This window comes from Euprymna scolopes, chromosome 25, assembly GCF_053919585.1.
Source record: "Euprymna scolopes isolate OS-2025 chromosome 25, ASM5391958v1, whole genome shotgun sequence".
Taxonomy (NCBI): Eukaryota; Metazoa; Mollusca; class Cephalopoda; order Sepiida; family Sepiolidae; genus Euprymna; species Euprymna scolopes.
This window is the reverse complement of record NC_136506.1, coordinates 108423755-108440457: the sequence shown is the minus strand read 5'-3', so window position 1 is coordinate 108440457 and position 16703 is coordinate 108423755. Positions and strand designations below refer to the sequence as shown.

Sequence of the window (16703 nt, the reverse complement as noted above, 5' to 3'; positions counted from 1 at the left end):
TTTATGTGGAAATGAGCCAGTTTCTTAGTATGTACGGTCCAAGTCATCATTACCATTACACGATTGAATAGACGTAGAAAATGTGGAGTTATCCTCAAACTACAATCTAAGAGAAGCTTGAAAGATGCCCATGAAAGAGGATAATTACTTATCTGAAAAAGAATTAGTGTATTTTTCAAAAACACAAAATAATATTACGATGAAATATGTAGAAAACTCGTTAAAAAAAACCCGAATTGTTCCGAAACACCCTTACCCTAACCCACCCATATCTTAATATGAAAAGGAAATTTTATTTATTTATTTATTTGCGGGCTATTATCCTCATCTTTATAGTTGTTTCACGGTGTTTCGGCCAACTATTCTCCTGTCCTTTGTCAGGTTGTTAACTGCGACGGAACAGGAATGCTGAATCTTTAACTGCATCTTCAGTAATTACTGCCTTCCATAGTTATTGTTGTCTCACCACGTTTTGGCGAACTAATCCTCTGGCCGACATTGCGTAGGACTGAAACCGCTATCTTCAGACAATGCTCACCTGGAACTGTAGAGATTCAACGTTTCTATTCATTGCGCTACGGGCCCCGAAGAACGATCATGATTGGATTTTTTCGTCTTATAATCCCAGGGTTTTTGTTTGTTTGTTTGCTTTGTTACCCGATCTTCGATTGTCAGGTCCGTACTGGTTGTTATATATTATGAAATTATTGGAATTATTTAGAATAAATGAATAAAATTTACAAATTACTAATCTCAAAAATAATTCCAATTATTAAATAATATATACGAAAAAGAAAATTTTGGCGATCTTCAGGTCAAATATAAGTGCGGGTGAAACTAACAGAACCTTTTAATTATTTCAAATCTTTTTCAGCTTGTTTGGGCTCCGATCCTCGATAATCTCTCGCCGATATATGAGCGATTGTGATTGTGCCACAGAAGAGTGGGCTACAATTCAATCGTCGTATTATTTGGATTATTCAGACTGCTGTTCTCATCTAGGATACAATCTTACAATGTCAGGACCGATGTAATTTCCAACATTATTCTTATGAGGCGTATTATCGAAGACTTGAGTTATTCTTGATTGTATTTTTAGTATCGCTTGTACTGGACATTGAACCATCAACTCCCAGGAGACTGTCACTTGGAATTGATTAATATTTACCAATTATAAATCTTGTGTCACAGAAAAATGTCAGGGTGTATACAGATGTTACTAAAGGAAATCAGATGAAAGATGATCAACCGAAACTGTCGTATATCTGGTGGTAGAGTAAAAATAGAACTACTTTAAGAAATAAAGAGTAACAGACACAAAACGGAGAGTGATTAAAAAAATACTCGAAATATGAATTAGTAAATTTAAAAGTACTGTATAGTGGCTTTGGAAAGAAGATTTATTATAGTTTCACTTATCACCTCGGTTCTTGTTTGTCTGGACACAATCCTTCAGAAGCTGGTGTTTAGTTTTTTTAATAAATAGTATATTAGAAAGAGAAAAACAGTCACATAAAATATCAGAACGAAATGTTACTTGCGTACGCGTATGAGAGAAAAATAAAGAGAAAGACGGATAGTTCGTCTCTCTACACCTAGTTACAGTGTACGTGAACCTCCCTAATATATGCACCCATTGTGAACAACGCCTTAGATGTATTCTCTACTTAAATTATCGCTTGACCAGCAATCGGAAATGTCCGTCTTAAAATGATGTAGATTAATCTACTTCCGTCTCGAGTCACCTTTGATGTTTAAGGTGTCACTCAAAAGTTTTACTTAAAACAGGTAACTTAAATAATATGATTCGGAAATTCAAACTGAATTAACGTGAAAGACCAAAATTTACTTATTAGGTTGGCATAGGTGTTCCAGTATTATTGAACTTTCTTGACTGGAGCAATTTCGTTATTGTTAATTTGAATTTTGTACAGTCACTTCTTGTCGCTCTTAAGTAAGGTTTTGCACCTAATAATTAATACTTTCGGGACACTTTTTATATCAATATTATTTCATAGTCGTTATTATTTTTGCATTCCAGACGTAGCCTGCACTATCAGATGCAAACACTAAGCAGACACTAAGCAGGGGCAGCGAGAGGCAGAAAACCAACGTAAATCTGTTATATATACATCTATAGTGAGTTTTTTTTATATTCTCATTACTGTAAAGATTCCGAAGTGATGGAAGAATTTCTACTGTAATAGTTATTTTTCTCGAATGGTTCGCCTTTGAAATTCACTTCCTGCTTCCTGTTTCCCTGAGTGTACAAACGCGCAGAAATGCAAATTTATCGTAAAAACGCATCTTGCTGTCCAAATCATCATTCAAGATGTTTCTATAAATATGGTTCTTATCAGAGTAGCTCCTTATGCTTCGTTGACAATATGCCTCTGTTGGGTCAATTAAAGAAAAAATAAATAAAATAAAATTCGTTTACAATAAGCACCGTTTTTTGTTCTACTCGTAAGTTCGCCATTTAGCAAGGCCCAACGGCCACTTGAGAATAACGGTAAATGAGTGTCACGTGGACAGCGAGACAACGCTGTGATGATCGGTAATGATGGAAGAATCAAGTTTTTGAAATTTAAAATCTTATTAATACTATTACATACGCAAGTGTAACGTACTTAGTAACATTGGCCGTTGTTTTCGTAGCAATGATATAATTGTTAAAGCTCGCATCATTATTGATGTTTATTACTCTTAATTTAAGATTAGCAGCATCACCATCAGTAGTAGTAGTAGTAGTAGTAGTAGTAGTAGTAGTAGTACGGCTCTTCCGAGATTATAAGAGACCAACATAGAAACCGATAAACAAACGCATAATACTCAAATATGATAATATAAATATGACCTTAGAGAAATAGAAAAGCATAAAACGGATCTTCTCGTCTTCAATTACTGTGAAGTCACATATTTGGAAATAATACAATATACACAATTATATCATTCTATGAATTATACTTGATTGATATAGATTGTGTATCCAGATATAATAAAGATATGAATAAACTATAAGAGATAGACAGACCGAGTGGACGAATGCGAAAAATAGAGGGAGGGTATGGGGAGAGGAAATAGTTGAAAGATAACTAAGATTAACACTTATTAGATAAGCGGCTATGGTTTCTGTGAATTTGCCATATGTTAGCTCGAATGAAGATCGTATAAAAGTGGTTCATTTTGCGTCTTTGAACTGAGCAACTTTTTTCAGCTTTCCTCTGATCAACATGTTTGCTGTACTTTCCTTGTGTGTTTTTCTGGCCGCTCAGGTAAGTCTCTTTCTCGGCGATAAATAACATTTATTGTATCTATGAAATTAGAAACCTATATGCTAGAAACCAAAGGATGGTATATTTTTTAGATGTGGTAATAGTTCATGATAACATTAGGGGTAACCTCCTTATTATTATATTCCTTTCATAAATTTTAATTTAAAAAGATTCATTGATTTTATGTTTACCGTGACAATGTGAATATGAGGGCACGTGGTGTACGCAACAATCAATCACTGAGCGAATAAAAAAATTCCGATGAGATTTTATAAAGAGATGAAATTTGATCATAGAGCGAGTATTTTGTTCCATTAATATTTATTTGATAAAAACTTTAACAAATAAATCAGGCATTACTGGTAAACAATAACTAGGGCTATGACAACAGCATATTCTTTTCATTGTTTTGGCTCTCGAGTGTGGATCCGTTGGTATTATTAGAGTGATGTGGTTCTCGGTTGATTAACTGTGTCTAACTGTGTCGGATATAGACTCGAGAGTTAAAACAATGATAAGAATATGCTGTTGTTATAGTCCTAATAATAACTTGAAATTTGACCGTGATCTTTATAGCAAGATCCTGTTTGTTTAGTTTAAGCCTTTGTTTTTATTTATATGAAATGTGTAAAGTTACAAAACCGTTATAATAAATGCTTTTTTAAAATAAACATTTGTCTGTTTATGATCCAAATTTCCGGTAATATCTCGCTTTCAACGGGGATTTTTTTTTTCTTTTTATTATTCCTCTATGTGACTAGCAGTCACACAGAATATTGAAGTTCGCTTGTTTCAAAACGGTGACATCTTGAATGCACAAACCTCGAAGAGGTCACGTGGCAACGTGAATTAGTCAAAAATATTTTTTCTCTTCGAAAGCGTTGCTTAACTTTGAATAAATATGTAATATCGAAAGCCAGTGCAACATAGGATTTCTGAAAATAAACATTTATTTTTTATGGTTGCCACGAATGGGTGAGCACACCTAATCTATCATGCGATCCGTCGACATATACGCAGACGATACTACAATCTATGGAAACACTTTAAAGGTCAACAACGATCACGACTTCTCTGTATTGGTTCTCCGATTTTGAACACGTAATGCAATGCGGTACAAAGTAGCTGGTTAACTTTAAAGCATCCAAAACCAAGTTTCTATTTTTTCACCACCAACGCTCTTATCCCCACTTGGTCATAATTGATATGAATTGCTCTTGTCTCAAAGAAGCACCGTGTTCGACAAGCTTTTGGGACTGACCTTCACCACTGATCTGAAATTGAAAACTTATATCAAATCTGTTGCCAAAGTCACCGGAAAAATGGTTGTGTCATTCTACTGCCCCCCAAAATATCTCATTCTTGACGCAATTCTTTCTCTGTATTAGAGACAAATATTTCCTAAAATGGAGCACTGTTGCCACATCTACGAAGAAGCTGCTCAGGCTACCCTAAGCTGCCTTGAAAAAGTTCAAAACTGTCTTCAAAGAGGCGATAGCCTTTTCTCGTCCCTGCAACCTCTTTTCTACAGAAGAGACGTTGCGAGCCTGTGTCTGCTCCATCGTTATTTTTATTGCAAGATACCGCCTAAGCTTCAATCTATGCTTCCCTTGCTAAACTTTCACAATAAGCATCCGTCTAGCTACAACCACTATCAATAATAATAATCTTTATCTGTGCCTAAATCTAAACGCAAATTCGATAAAGCTTTTTTTCTAGAACTGCCCGCCTGTTGAACTCTGTTCCGCTGGCTGCTTCCCATCTTACTATAACATGGTCGTCTTTAAGTCCAATGTAAACATGTTCTTGTTGAGCGTCCCTCTTAAATAATCAAATTCTTCCTAATTTCCTCCACTAACGATCACCAAGCTGTTGTCTCAGTGATCACCTTACACCCGTTAACCCTTATACTCCAATGGTCTTCGGGCCTTGATAAGTGTTGATTCTCTTGTAAAAAAAAAATTACATAGAATCTATAAAAGACGTTTTCTATATTAACAATAGTGGCATCGGCAAAGGTATTTTTCTCGGGTCGATGTTTATTACAACAACGCAATATTAAACGCTAAAAACCAAAGCCTCAAAATTCCTATCTAGTATTCTTGAATGTTAATCATTTAATCATCATTTGTGATTCTAGCTATAAAGAATTGTCGGTTTGAATCGTCGACCTTTTTGGAGATGCTAGCTGTTTCATGCACGATCAAATAAAGTACAATAACAATCTATCTTTCTCTTTTTCTTTTTTTCTCTTTCTTTCTTTTCTTTCTTGTAATTATTGCAAACTAATCGGATGCAAAATATACGTACGGTTTCGACATAAAATGACCAAAGGCAAAATCAAACTGCCAACCATTCTATTGCAAAATAGTAAAGAAATTTTAATTTAGGTTTTAGTGAAAACACGTTACAGTTTGAGATATGTCTGAAAATTACGAGATTGGGGATCACAAACAATTTCTTTCAATTTCAAACAAGAAACTACACGGACTAAACTCTCCTCCCTTTCAAATCTAATTACCTTGCCTATCTTTCTCTGCTGCACTTCTATCAACGTTTTTAAAATCTACAACCCTTATCGGTAACATTTACACATCCGTTCCAACTCTCTCTGTCTCTGTCTCTGTTTCTGGCTCTCTCTCTCTCTCTCTCTCTCTCTCTCTCTCTCTCTTCCTATCTTTCTCTCTTTCTCTCTCGTTCTCTCTCTATCTATCTCCTTCCACGTACTCATATTTAGACCGGAAGTGTGACTATATCGGTCGACTGACTTGTTGCTTTTCTTTCATGCTTTTCTCCGACAGGCCTTCGCCTGCGACATGCAGCACCGTTTCCCCGGCACATGCGCGCCCAACCACTGTTGCGCCATGACAGGCTTCCCTGCCACCGGAATATTCTGCCAACCTCTACCAACAGCTGGTGAAAAATGCGCTACCAGGGACACACCTTTCATCTGTCCTTGTGCTCCGGGATTGACATGTAAACCGAAAGTCAGGCCCAACGGATCCACATCTATGTACGGCAAATGTGCTTAGAGAAACCCAAGACTTCATTAAAGACAAAAATCTGCTATGCAGAAGTAAATGATATCTTGAAATTAAAGGATTTAGTTATTATAAACATAGCATTTGTGTCTGTTCTATTTATTTACATGGTATTCATTGACGACATGTATTTACGGTATTTATTTACGAGGCATTTAATTATAAGGTATTTATTTACCGTATTTTCACGAGGTAACTAATTATATGGTATTTATTTCAAGTATTTTATTTAAAAGGTATATAATTACATAATATTTATTTAGGACATTTATTCCCGGTATATATTTAGGTTAAACTATTGTTTGAAGCAAGCGATTTTTGATTTATTGAATCGTTTCAAACCTAATATCCCAGATTTAGAATGCCTTCATACTGATCGGTGTATTCACTGCACATGCTCACATGTCTTTGTTGAAGTAACTCTCACCAAGATTTTGCCGGGGTAACCAAAGTCCAAAATAATACAATTCTAGTGTCGATCTGAATTTGTAGAATAATAAATCATAAAACGCTAGATTCCTTTTCTAGTCTCGCTTTTCCACATATATAGCAGAAGAACTAAACTATAAAATACATGACTTCCCCAACGATAAACGATATTCCTCACACATACTTTTTCAAAACGATAATTTCTTCAGTTCAGTGGTTTGATGATATCATAGACCGAAACCTTGCTTTATCGATATAAGCCGAACAAACCATATACATATACCCGCTCTACTTACAACAAGTTTCTATCATGCACTATCGAAACATACCAACAGATTACACTGTCATATAATTAAATTACCCCCACATATATATATATATATATTATTATTATTATTATTATTATTATTATTATTATTATTATTATTATTATTATTATTATTATTATTTACTCACTAGGAGTAGTCACACAAGCCATAATCAAAGATTTCTCTTTGAGAACAACTTGCGGTGCTCTATGGAGTCTGAGTAACAATAAGTCTCCCAAGATTTCCAGTACTCTCCACCTCTTTCGATAATAATTACGAATGACTTTGCGTTATCGCAACCGCCGCTTTCACCGACTTTATTGGAATTTAAATGGCAGGTGAAAATGTCAAATTTTGTTTAGAGTTTTACCTGTTTTGGGATTTAGGTTTCCTTGTTGATCAACGCTACTGGTTTTTAAAACGTTTTCTGGAATTCTACAATTTGCTTTTGAGGTTGATTTTATCAAATGCATGAGTTTAATTAAGTAAAACTCACAAGGTTTGGCGCAAGGTTTATTAATCGTCCGATACAAGGACGGGTGTCTGATTGATTTGTTTAATCATGTGATATAAAAAAATATTTGAAAGAAGATTAACAGTTGCTGGATATATTTTAGTCGAGACATGCGCATAAAATCCAGATAGGCCGGAGCGCTCACATCCCTGAGTGGACTGTACTATCTGAGGCAACTTTTAGTTAAGCAGCATGGTTATCCAAATTGTGAGATTAATTACAATATTGAGTGAAAAATAGTCGTCATCTGCTTCGTCATGTATGAACATATAATAACTACCTAAATGAAGAAGAAACAGAACACCTTCTACACTGACTCGCTAGAATGAGTGAATAACGACCTCCATATATCCCAATCGAAACGTTTAAATTCGGTACTATTTATCACTTTGTATGGGTGACATAATATAACAAACTAGACGCTTAAACCTTTGTCAAGTAGATGTCTTAGGAGGGGGAAAACTTTTCAATGATACCCACAAGCACGTAAATGTCTGACATGTTGTAAACTGTACACCTGTACAATAAAAACTCGCCGAGTAAACAGAGTGAATTGTGTTCACCACCGTACATGTGTCATATATCATATTTATCAAACACGATACAGTCTTATAAAAATTAAAGTCTTTCTTAATCCATTGTAACTATATCAGGTTTGTAACTTCGCATTTAATCTATATATTATTAAAAAGTTATAGTGTTTTTGGAGTTTGTTCGTACGTAAATAGAAACCTCTGATTGGTTGACGAAAAGGGATTAGATAGAGTAGACATTACTAAGATAGTAGTTTTTAGGAAAATCGCTTAAAACAAGGCATGAATCATCTCGATATTAGAAGCTATCGAGAATTTATGATGATTATTGAAAAGAAAGGAGATGTCTATTCACTTTAGTCTGCAAAAGACCATGGCTGTATACCGAGCTTGCAGCTTTGGGGAAGAAATTACAGGAATAAGAAGCTGTATTACAAAGAGGAATTAAAACAGCGAAGAAACAATTAACTTACAGATACGTTTCCTTATCAAGAACTCTCAATTTGAACAAACATTCACCAGCCCAAACATGACAACAGTACTCCATGAAGGTCTGAGAGCAAATTTGTATATAGATAGAAAGTAACTTTAGATGTGAGAGTGTTTAGAGCGATAGACAGAACCGACTTTACGAGAAGCTAAAAAGAGCAATGGATCTAATGCATGCACTCCCAGAAAGATTTCATAAGAACGAAATTCTAAGAAGTTTCAGAAACGATTTCGTCCTCAAGATCAGAGCTACTTATGAGAATCACAGGAAGAAAGAGGACACACCTACGATTGAAAGAGATGAGCTAAGTTCTTACAAGATTTAATGAAACAAGCTATTTCGCCCCAATCCACAACCGAACACATTAATTGCATATTTCAACTTATCCCAGGGAGATAGGCGATAAACAACACCAGAAATAAGATTAATATCATCAGTATAGTATATTCTGAAGTTTTACGGTGTCGGTTGGAATTTCACCTAAGTCTAAAGGATTTTTAAACTGAATACGCGTTTTATAAATTAAAAGAAATTAACACAACGTAATAAAAAATATTACATAAATATTTCAACTAAGTAACTATTTTTGATAATCTATAAAGAAAGTACGCATAAAGGTTATTCGGCATTAGTTCAAAGCGAATTATTTTTGCTTAAAAACAATTTCTAATATTTTTGCCAATAAAAACCATAAATACGTAAATACATTAATCGTAGTTACTTACTCTCTCATAATGTATTATTTCCATGAAATCTAACATATATTTATCATGCTAGCTATAAAGCGGTAGTAGGCAGGTAAAGATGAAAATTGACATATCCAGGTACTGTACCAATGTTGCTAGAGGAGCGAGTAGAAACTAATATTGTTTTAATAAAATATTCATTTTATTTTATTTTATTTATTTATTTATTTATTTGCGATCTTTACGCAGATAAAATATGTTATTCTTAGAGTGATGCCAACTTCCTCGCTTAAAGTTGAACAAAAAAAGCTGGGAGTGTCTAGCACCAATGCGCACTTTGTCCCCCAATCTGTGCTCTCCCCTATTCTGGTCACTCAAGAAGAAGAATATATATATATTTATAAAGATAAGAGTTTGTATTTATACAGATACAAAATATAGCATTTTTGTACGTTAAAAACTCCGTCAAAAGATGTATTGAAGGGAACGTGAAATGAAGACGGTGAGAATGAAGATAACTTCATAAAATTTTATATGCAGGTTCGTGAATCACATCTCTTGGTGCGTTATGCATTTGGCTAGGTTTAGCTGAATTTCTCTGAAGTTTCTAGGGAAGATTAATTAGTTTAAATGAAAATACACGATAATTTAAACATAGAAACAGACAACAAATAAGTTCAAACAAAAGCGAAAGATATATTTCAAGAAACAAAAATTGAATTCTAACAAATATTTTAAATATGATTTTTCATTTTTTTTGTTTTTGATTAATTTGCCATCATTACGATCATTATTTTCCTTACCACAAAAATTATTTAGTATATAATTTGAAGAGCTCCAGACAAGCATTCTTTCTATTTTTTTTCAATACTGTGACCCTCATCACAAGCGTCAACATGAAAAAGATTTTTACTAGTTTACTATTAACTAAATAATTGTATAGAACAAAATTTTTCGTCATGTCATTATGTTATATATTCGGGGGTGTCATAAAGGAGATTTTGTCAAGGAGATTCGTGTACGTGATCGTCTAGTTTCTAATCTTATTGTTCATGTCTTCGTGGGTGTGTGTTTGTGTACATGTATTTCTTAACATACCTTTATTCATGTGTCGTCGGTTGTTCCTCTGGTTTTCATTGTCTCTTGGAGGGGAGCTGGCCTGTTGGATGAAGAATTCACTCCAAGATGACAATTAAGGTTTTTATGTTTTTATTCACCTTCCAAAGGTCGACACAGAATGGAGGTGAACCTTGCTTGCTTGATGATACACGTCAGCGTCCTCCCCAGCCCAGGGGGGGGGACAGCTGAAAAGCCGTCTGTCTTATTCAACACCCGAAACCAAACTGCCAAGAAAGAATCAGCTAACCCCATCACATGATACCACGTCATCTGGTCAGCTGACCCCTCTTTTGCAAACGTGTCCACTGTCCACGTTATTCACCTCTCTCTCTCTCTCTCCCTCTCCCTCTCTCTCTCTCTCTATTCTCTAATAGAGACACACAGAGAGAAAATAGAAAGAGTAAGAAAGCCAGAGAGGGGGGGGGAGATGCTCTTTAACAATTACGATATAATAGAGAACCTCTGAAAATATTTGTTTGTTTCAGGTAGTTTCCACATCATCTCTTCCAGATACTTGCAATTATTTCATTTCATTTTCTAAAAAAGTGCATAAAAGCGATGAACTGTCCAGTATAACATAACAGGGAGTACATTTCTGCACTGATCATCATCATCGGTTTTGTTCACGTTAAAGTTATACTGTTGACTCCTTGTCATTTCATACCAGTTAGTTTCTTCTAAATTCTTCAAATCAATAGTTCGTTTATTAAGGTACAAGTTTAATTTTAATACTGACAACATTCTGATTTTTTTTAAATCCAACACTTGACGTGTATAGATATTATACCGATTCCCGTTAAGTTGCCAGGACTGGACAAAGATTGCTTCAAGGTGATCTGTTTGAAACTTGCCAGGTAATATATATATATATATATATATATATATATATATATATATATATATATATATATATATATATATATATATACTTCAGATGCCTTTTTTATGTAATACTAATTCAATTGTAGAATTGTATATCTGGAATGATGTAAAGTAGTGTATGTTTTGCTTGTTCATTTTCCAGTTCTTCCAGAAATGCTATTCGAAGATTCTAATCAGTTACAAAATATCGAGAGAAATCAATAGTTTCCGACGCTTTATTAAAGTGGATTAGCATATTTTTGGCGAAGTAGAAAACCTTTATATGTTTTTTACATTTAGTAGTGTTCACCAAATATAATGTATCTTTATATTTTCTGCAATTTCTGAAAACTTGGGTAAGTATTTCTGTTTTCTTAAAATCAGCAATCTCTGAATAGTATATTGATGATAATTTTTATGGTGGCATAGGCATCTTTTACGAAAATGGGTTGGTGTTTCTTCACATAATATATTTGAACGAGGATATTAAATAAACTATAACTTTTAAAGTTAAAGTTTATAAATTATGTTGCTTTTGTTTGAAATAACAATCATAACTTTTGTAAATAGTTAAGTGAAAGTTTATAAAATATGTTGATTTCACTGGTCAACAACAAATTTGTTGCCTGCGTTTTTTCAGCTGATTTAGGACGAATTTGATGCACTGAATCACAAAATCATATTAGTTTTGCTCAATCAGGTCAAGTTTGTTAGCTATGGCTACATGTTTTTTTACATTTTTGTTCACATTTATACCTGTGTAGAACATTTTAGAAGTTGATGGGAGTAAAATGTAATGTTGAATGATTGTTTTGATTGGAAATGATTATTTTAATGACAATAAGTATTCAAGTCTGATAGTTCTGGGTGATTATCTTGAAAAGGGATTAATTTGAAGTCATAAAACCTCGAAATCTTCCAAAATTTGGTGCTCAGCATACACGAATGAAGACTGGTCTGTACAGGAGGAATTAGTGCCTTGCAAAGAACGGAACATCCTCAACGACAGTTTCGTGGACAGAGACAGAATACGCTTCCCACCGCCGCACATCAAGCTCGGCTTAATCAAGCAGTTCACCAAGATTCTAGACAAGAATGGTGACTGATTCACTTACTTGTGTAAGGTTTTTCCAAGATATGGAGAAGCTGGAAGCTGGCATCTTTGATGGTCTTCAGATCTGGCAGCTCGTCAGAGACCCAGAGTTCGAAGACTCGATGATCCTTGAGTGGAACTGGAAGCGTGAAATGTATTTGTTCTGGTCGTGAAGAATAAGGCCAGAAACCACATAAAACTTGTCAATAATGTGCTGACTGCTTTCAAAAAACATGGGCTGCAAAATAAGCGTCAAGATGCACTACCTATTTTCACATATGGGCCGGTTTCCTGAGAACCTAGGTTCAATGAGTGACGATAGATTCTATCAGGACCTGAAAGAGATTGAAACCATGTATCAGGGTAACTGTGACGCAGTCATGGTGGTTGACTACTGTTGGAATTTGAAGAGAAACCTTCCTACCACTGAGTATTCCAGGAGTTCAAAGAAACGGAAGTTCAAGCTTTGAAGTTTGAACAATGATGAAGCAACATCGAATTTACGTGTACCTAACTTTGTCTATATACACCATTCAGTTTATAGTAATCGATGTTTCTATCAGGTAATCAATATATTTTATTGGCAAAAGATTTTTCTCTGGAAAATATATTTAGGATGATATGTGTTGACAAAATCTGCTGATAATGTCACAAAAATGTAATCGATTTTGTTAGAAAATCTGATTTTTTTTTCAAAGCAATTTAACAAAAACTTGAACTGATGGAGAGAAACTGATGCCAGTTTCTGATTCAGCGGCGCCATAATATCCTAAATCAGTTATCAAGACAATTTTCAAAAAGTAAAAAAATTGTTGATCAGTGTTGTCATTGATTTTCTTTGAAATAACAATAATAACTCTTATAAATAGTTAAGCGAAAGTTTATAAAATATGTTTGCATTTTCCCTTCTTTCTTTTTAGTTTATACCCCGACAAATTTTATACGAACATTTTTTTTTAAATTATATTACACAAACACTATATGCAAACATTATTTTACAAGCATAATTGCATATTTTATGACCGCCATCATAAAATATAGTTTCAAAAAATGCTAAAACCAGCAGATTCTAGCTCTGCGCTATATATATAATCTGCTAACCAGTTTCTATCCTCTGACAAGAAGGACAATACATTCTTTGAAACACTGCGGAATAAGGATATTTCACCACCCCTTTTTTATTGGAAGTATTCTGTCGAAAAATAAATCTGTACGTGTAAATTTCTGATTTACGGTTTTTTATTTATACTTATGGCATATATATATATATATATATATATATATATATATATATATATATATATATATATATATATATATATATATACATATAACAAGTGGGAATAAAGAATTCGGATAAATCTCTTATATGATTGTTTTTCTTATTGAAATGACAAATAAATGTATATATATACCTAGATATACCTAGAGAGAGAGAGAGAGAGAGAGAGAGAGAGAGAGAGAGAGAGAGAGAGAGAGAGAGAATGTAACATGATATTTGGAACTTGGAAAACATTACATATTACATTATTAGTGGCCTGGCAAGTCCACAGAGGAAATAATCAAGCAAAAAAAATCGTAAGCAAAATTCATCCCAAGGCTTGCTAGGATACTATATATATAAATGTACGCTAATTGGGACATATTTGAAAATATAGGTTCTTTTTAACCAATTATCATTAAAAAAAAAAAAAAAGTTTAACTATAGAATAGTATTATAATCTTCTAAAATCTTGCAAATCTTCATGTAATTTGGGCCCATAGAACCAAAGATATGAGCACTCCAATGTTCAATTTGGCGACAAATATAGATATAACCATATATAAAATAACACTTTGGGCAATTTATCAGTGCGAAATATACGCAACTACTGATCAGAATTTTACAAATGAAGGCTTGTTGGAAGGCTAATGACTTGCCTTGTGTAGTGGTCTATGTGATATTTGTCCTTGTTGCAGATTATTGTTTCAATAAGTGGGGAATCACTTTTTTATATTAATTTAACGTAAAATGACCACCAACTTTAAAGACTTGGTTATATAGTGGATGTTTATTTTACGTTAAATTGATATAGAAAAGTGATTCCCCCACTTTATAATTTCTTCATATCTTAGAAACTACTCGTTTCCTGTGATTTCTACTGTTGTTTTCGTTTTCAACGCCCTCGAAAACCTATATTAGAGATAATGTTAAAGGATTTTTTGCGGGTGAAAAGATACTTCACCTTTACCAATACTTCAATCATAGCCATTTGTTTTCTTAGTTTTGCATATGAATTACAAAATATCTTATATTTCCCCAAAACCTCTGGCCTTGATGGAGGGGAGACTAAAACTTGCTGCTACGGTTTCAAATGATCTGAAATAACAGCAAGGGGAGAAGATATTCATATCGTATCCTATTTCCAAAAGAGAGGAGATATAACATATGAGAATTATTTGGAATCAAGTCTCCCCTTGCTGTTATTTCAGATCATTTGAAACCATAGCAGCAAGTTTTGTCTCCCCTCCATCAAGGCCAGAGAATTTGGGGAAATATATATATATATATATATATATATATATATATATATATATATATATATATATATATATATATAGTAAGTTATAAAATGTATATGGCGTTAACGGCCGTTTCCAGTTATTCCTGTGATCTGCCGGATACACCTGAGTTACTTCGTGAAAATCGCGGGTCGGTAAATGCAGAAGTACCGAAGGTGTCTTTCATTGTGTTTTTTATTCTTAACACACACACACACACATACATACACACACAGATATATATATATATACATACATATATATATATCTATATATATATATATATATATATATATATATACATATATATATATATCTGTGTGGAGGGGGAGGTGTTAAGAATAAAAAACTCAATGAAAGACACCTTCGGTACTTCTGTATTTACCGACCCTCGATTTTCACGAAGTAACTCAGGTGTATCCGGCAGATGACAGGAATAAATGGAAACGGCCGTTAACTGTTATAGGGCTACGAGCAAATAATATCTAGTAGTGACCGTAAATGCAAAAGTACCGTAAATTCTTATGACTTTTTATTTTTTACATTTTTCTTTTCTTCTTTACTGCAGGTCTTTGCAGCTGACATTAGCTGTGACATGAAAAATCGTTACCCAGGTAATTGTCCCACGGACAACTGCTGTGTAATCGAAATATTACCTGTTTCCGGACCTTTCTGTCGACCACTCCCAACGGCTGGAAAGAAATGCTCCACTGTCGAAAACACTTTCTTCTGCCCTTGTGCTCCTGGATTAACCTGTAAGGCGAAAACCAGACCTGATGGATCGAGATCAGTTTACGGCAAATGTGAATAAATGTTTATGTGCATGTACGTATGTAAATGTACAAACGGATTTCAAAAAATGCAAAATATTTAACTTAAATATTTTGATTAAAGTTCTGTTTTGTTTTTTCTAACAAATTTGTGTTTGTTGTATTTTATTTCAATCTGCATCTTTTACACCAAACGTATTATCTTTACAAATGCTTTTATACATACACTTACATTATATCTCTACAATCATATTTTTCTGAAAATCAGAAACCTATAGTTACAAACAGCCTAAATCTAATGTATAAAGTAAAGCCAGTCGCTAGTGTGTTATATTTAGATTGACAATAGTTTTAAAAACATAGAGAAGCGTACAAGATTATGTCCTGTCACAGAAAAATTAGTAATTAAAAAAAAAAACTTCCAGACAAATCCATTTAAAGTATTTAGGGGAATTGAGAAAGCAAATCTAGTTTACTATTGAAAAATTTACTTTATTTTTCTTTCCATATCGATACATACTGTTTTATCCCTTTCGTTTTTTTCTTTCTTTTTTTTCTTCCTTTTTTAAACTTTTCAGTAAAACGATTTGTTCTATCTTCCTTCTTTTTTATCTTAATCAATTCAGACGTTACCTTATATTGTTACAAGAAAGGTCCCCTTTTCTTGTAAGTAAGAAAGACATTAGATAAGTAAACATGAGATTAGATAGACCGAGATTCGAACCTGGTAAGCAAGGTTTGGAAACAGATTCAAGAAGGAATTCGCAATGTTCAATTTAATATAAAATAGTATATATGTTTGAATAAAAGGAATTTGATTGTTCAATTCTTTTTTATGAAAACTGAACAAAAATAAGGTCAGTTAGAAGAACGAACAATAGCAAATTTAAATATGTTGATAAATAAGTTAGGTCGAAAAATAGGTTAGAAGAATACTTTGTCTGCATAAATGGTTTGGACATGTGCGAACCATGTATGTTTAACCCACGTGAGTGTGGCACGTGTTTGAAGCCATACATACGTCATAGCAGAAATTAATTCCC

At 33.7% G+C, this 16703-nt stretch overlaps 1 protein-coding gene across 2 annotated transcripts; it reads left to right on the top strand.

The window, feature by feature from the left end:
• Nucleotides 1-3170: 3170 nt before the first annotated feature.
• On the top strand, nt 3171-15808 carry LOC145247268 (prokineticin Bm8-c-like). 2 transcript variants are annotated; one of them, XM_080108873.1, is made up of 2 exons: nt 3171-3275; nt 6077-6396. In XM_080108873.1, the coding sequence occupies exons 1-2, from the start codon at nt 3234-3236 to the stop codon at nt 6305-6307; spliced, it is 273 nt and encodes a 90-aa protein (XP_079964999.1). In that variant the 5' UTR covers nt 3171-3233; the 3' UTR covers nt 6308-6396. The 2 variants fall into 2 exon arrangements, with proteins under 2 accessions (XP_079964999.1, XP_079964998.1); XM_080108872.1 differs by lacking the exon at nt 6077-6396 and adding an exon at nt 15459-15808 and having other exon boundaries at nt 3172-3275.
• Nucleotides 15809-16703: the final 895 nt, after the last annotated feature.

Bases quoted from the DNA above. Each gene is read 5' to 3' on its own strand.
- LOC145247268 (XM_080108872.1), top strand. From the start codon at position 3,234: ATGTTTGCTGTACTTTCCTTGTGTGTTTTTCTGGCCGCTCAG. The intron at 3,276-15,458 runs GTAAGTCTCTTT...TCTTTACTGCAG, and splicing joins GTGTTTTTCTGGCCGCTCAG to GTCTTTGCAGCTGACATTAG.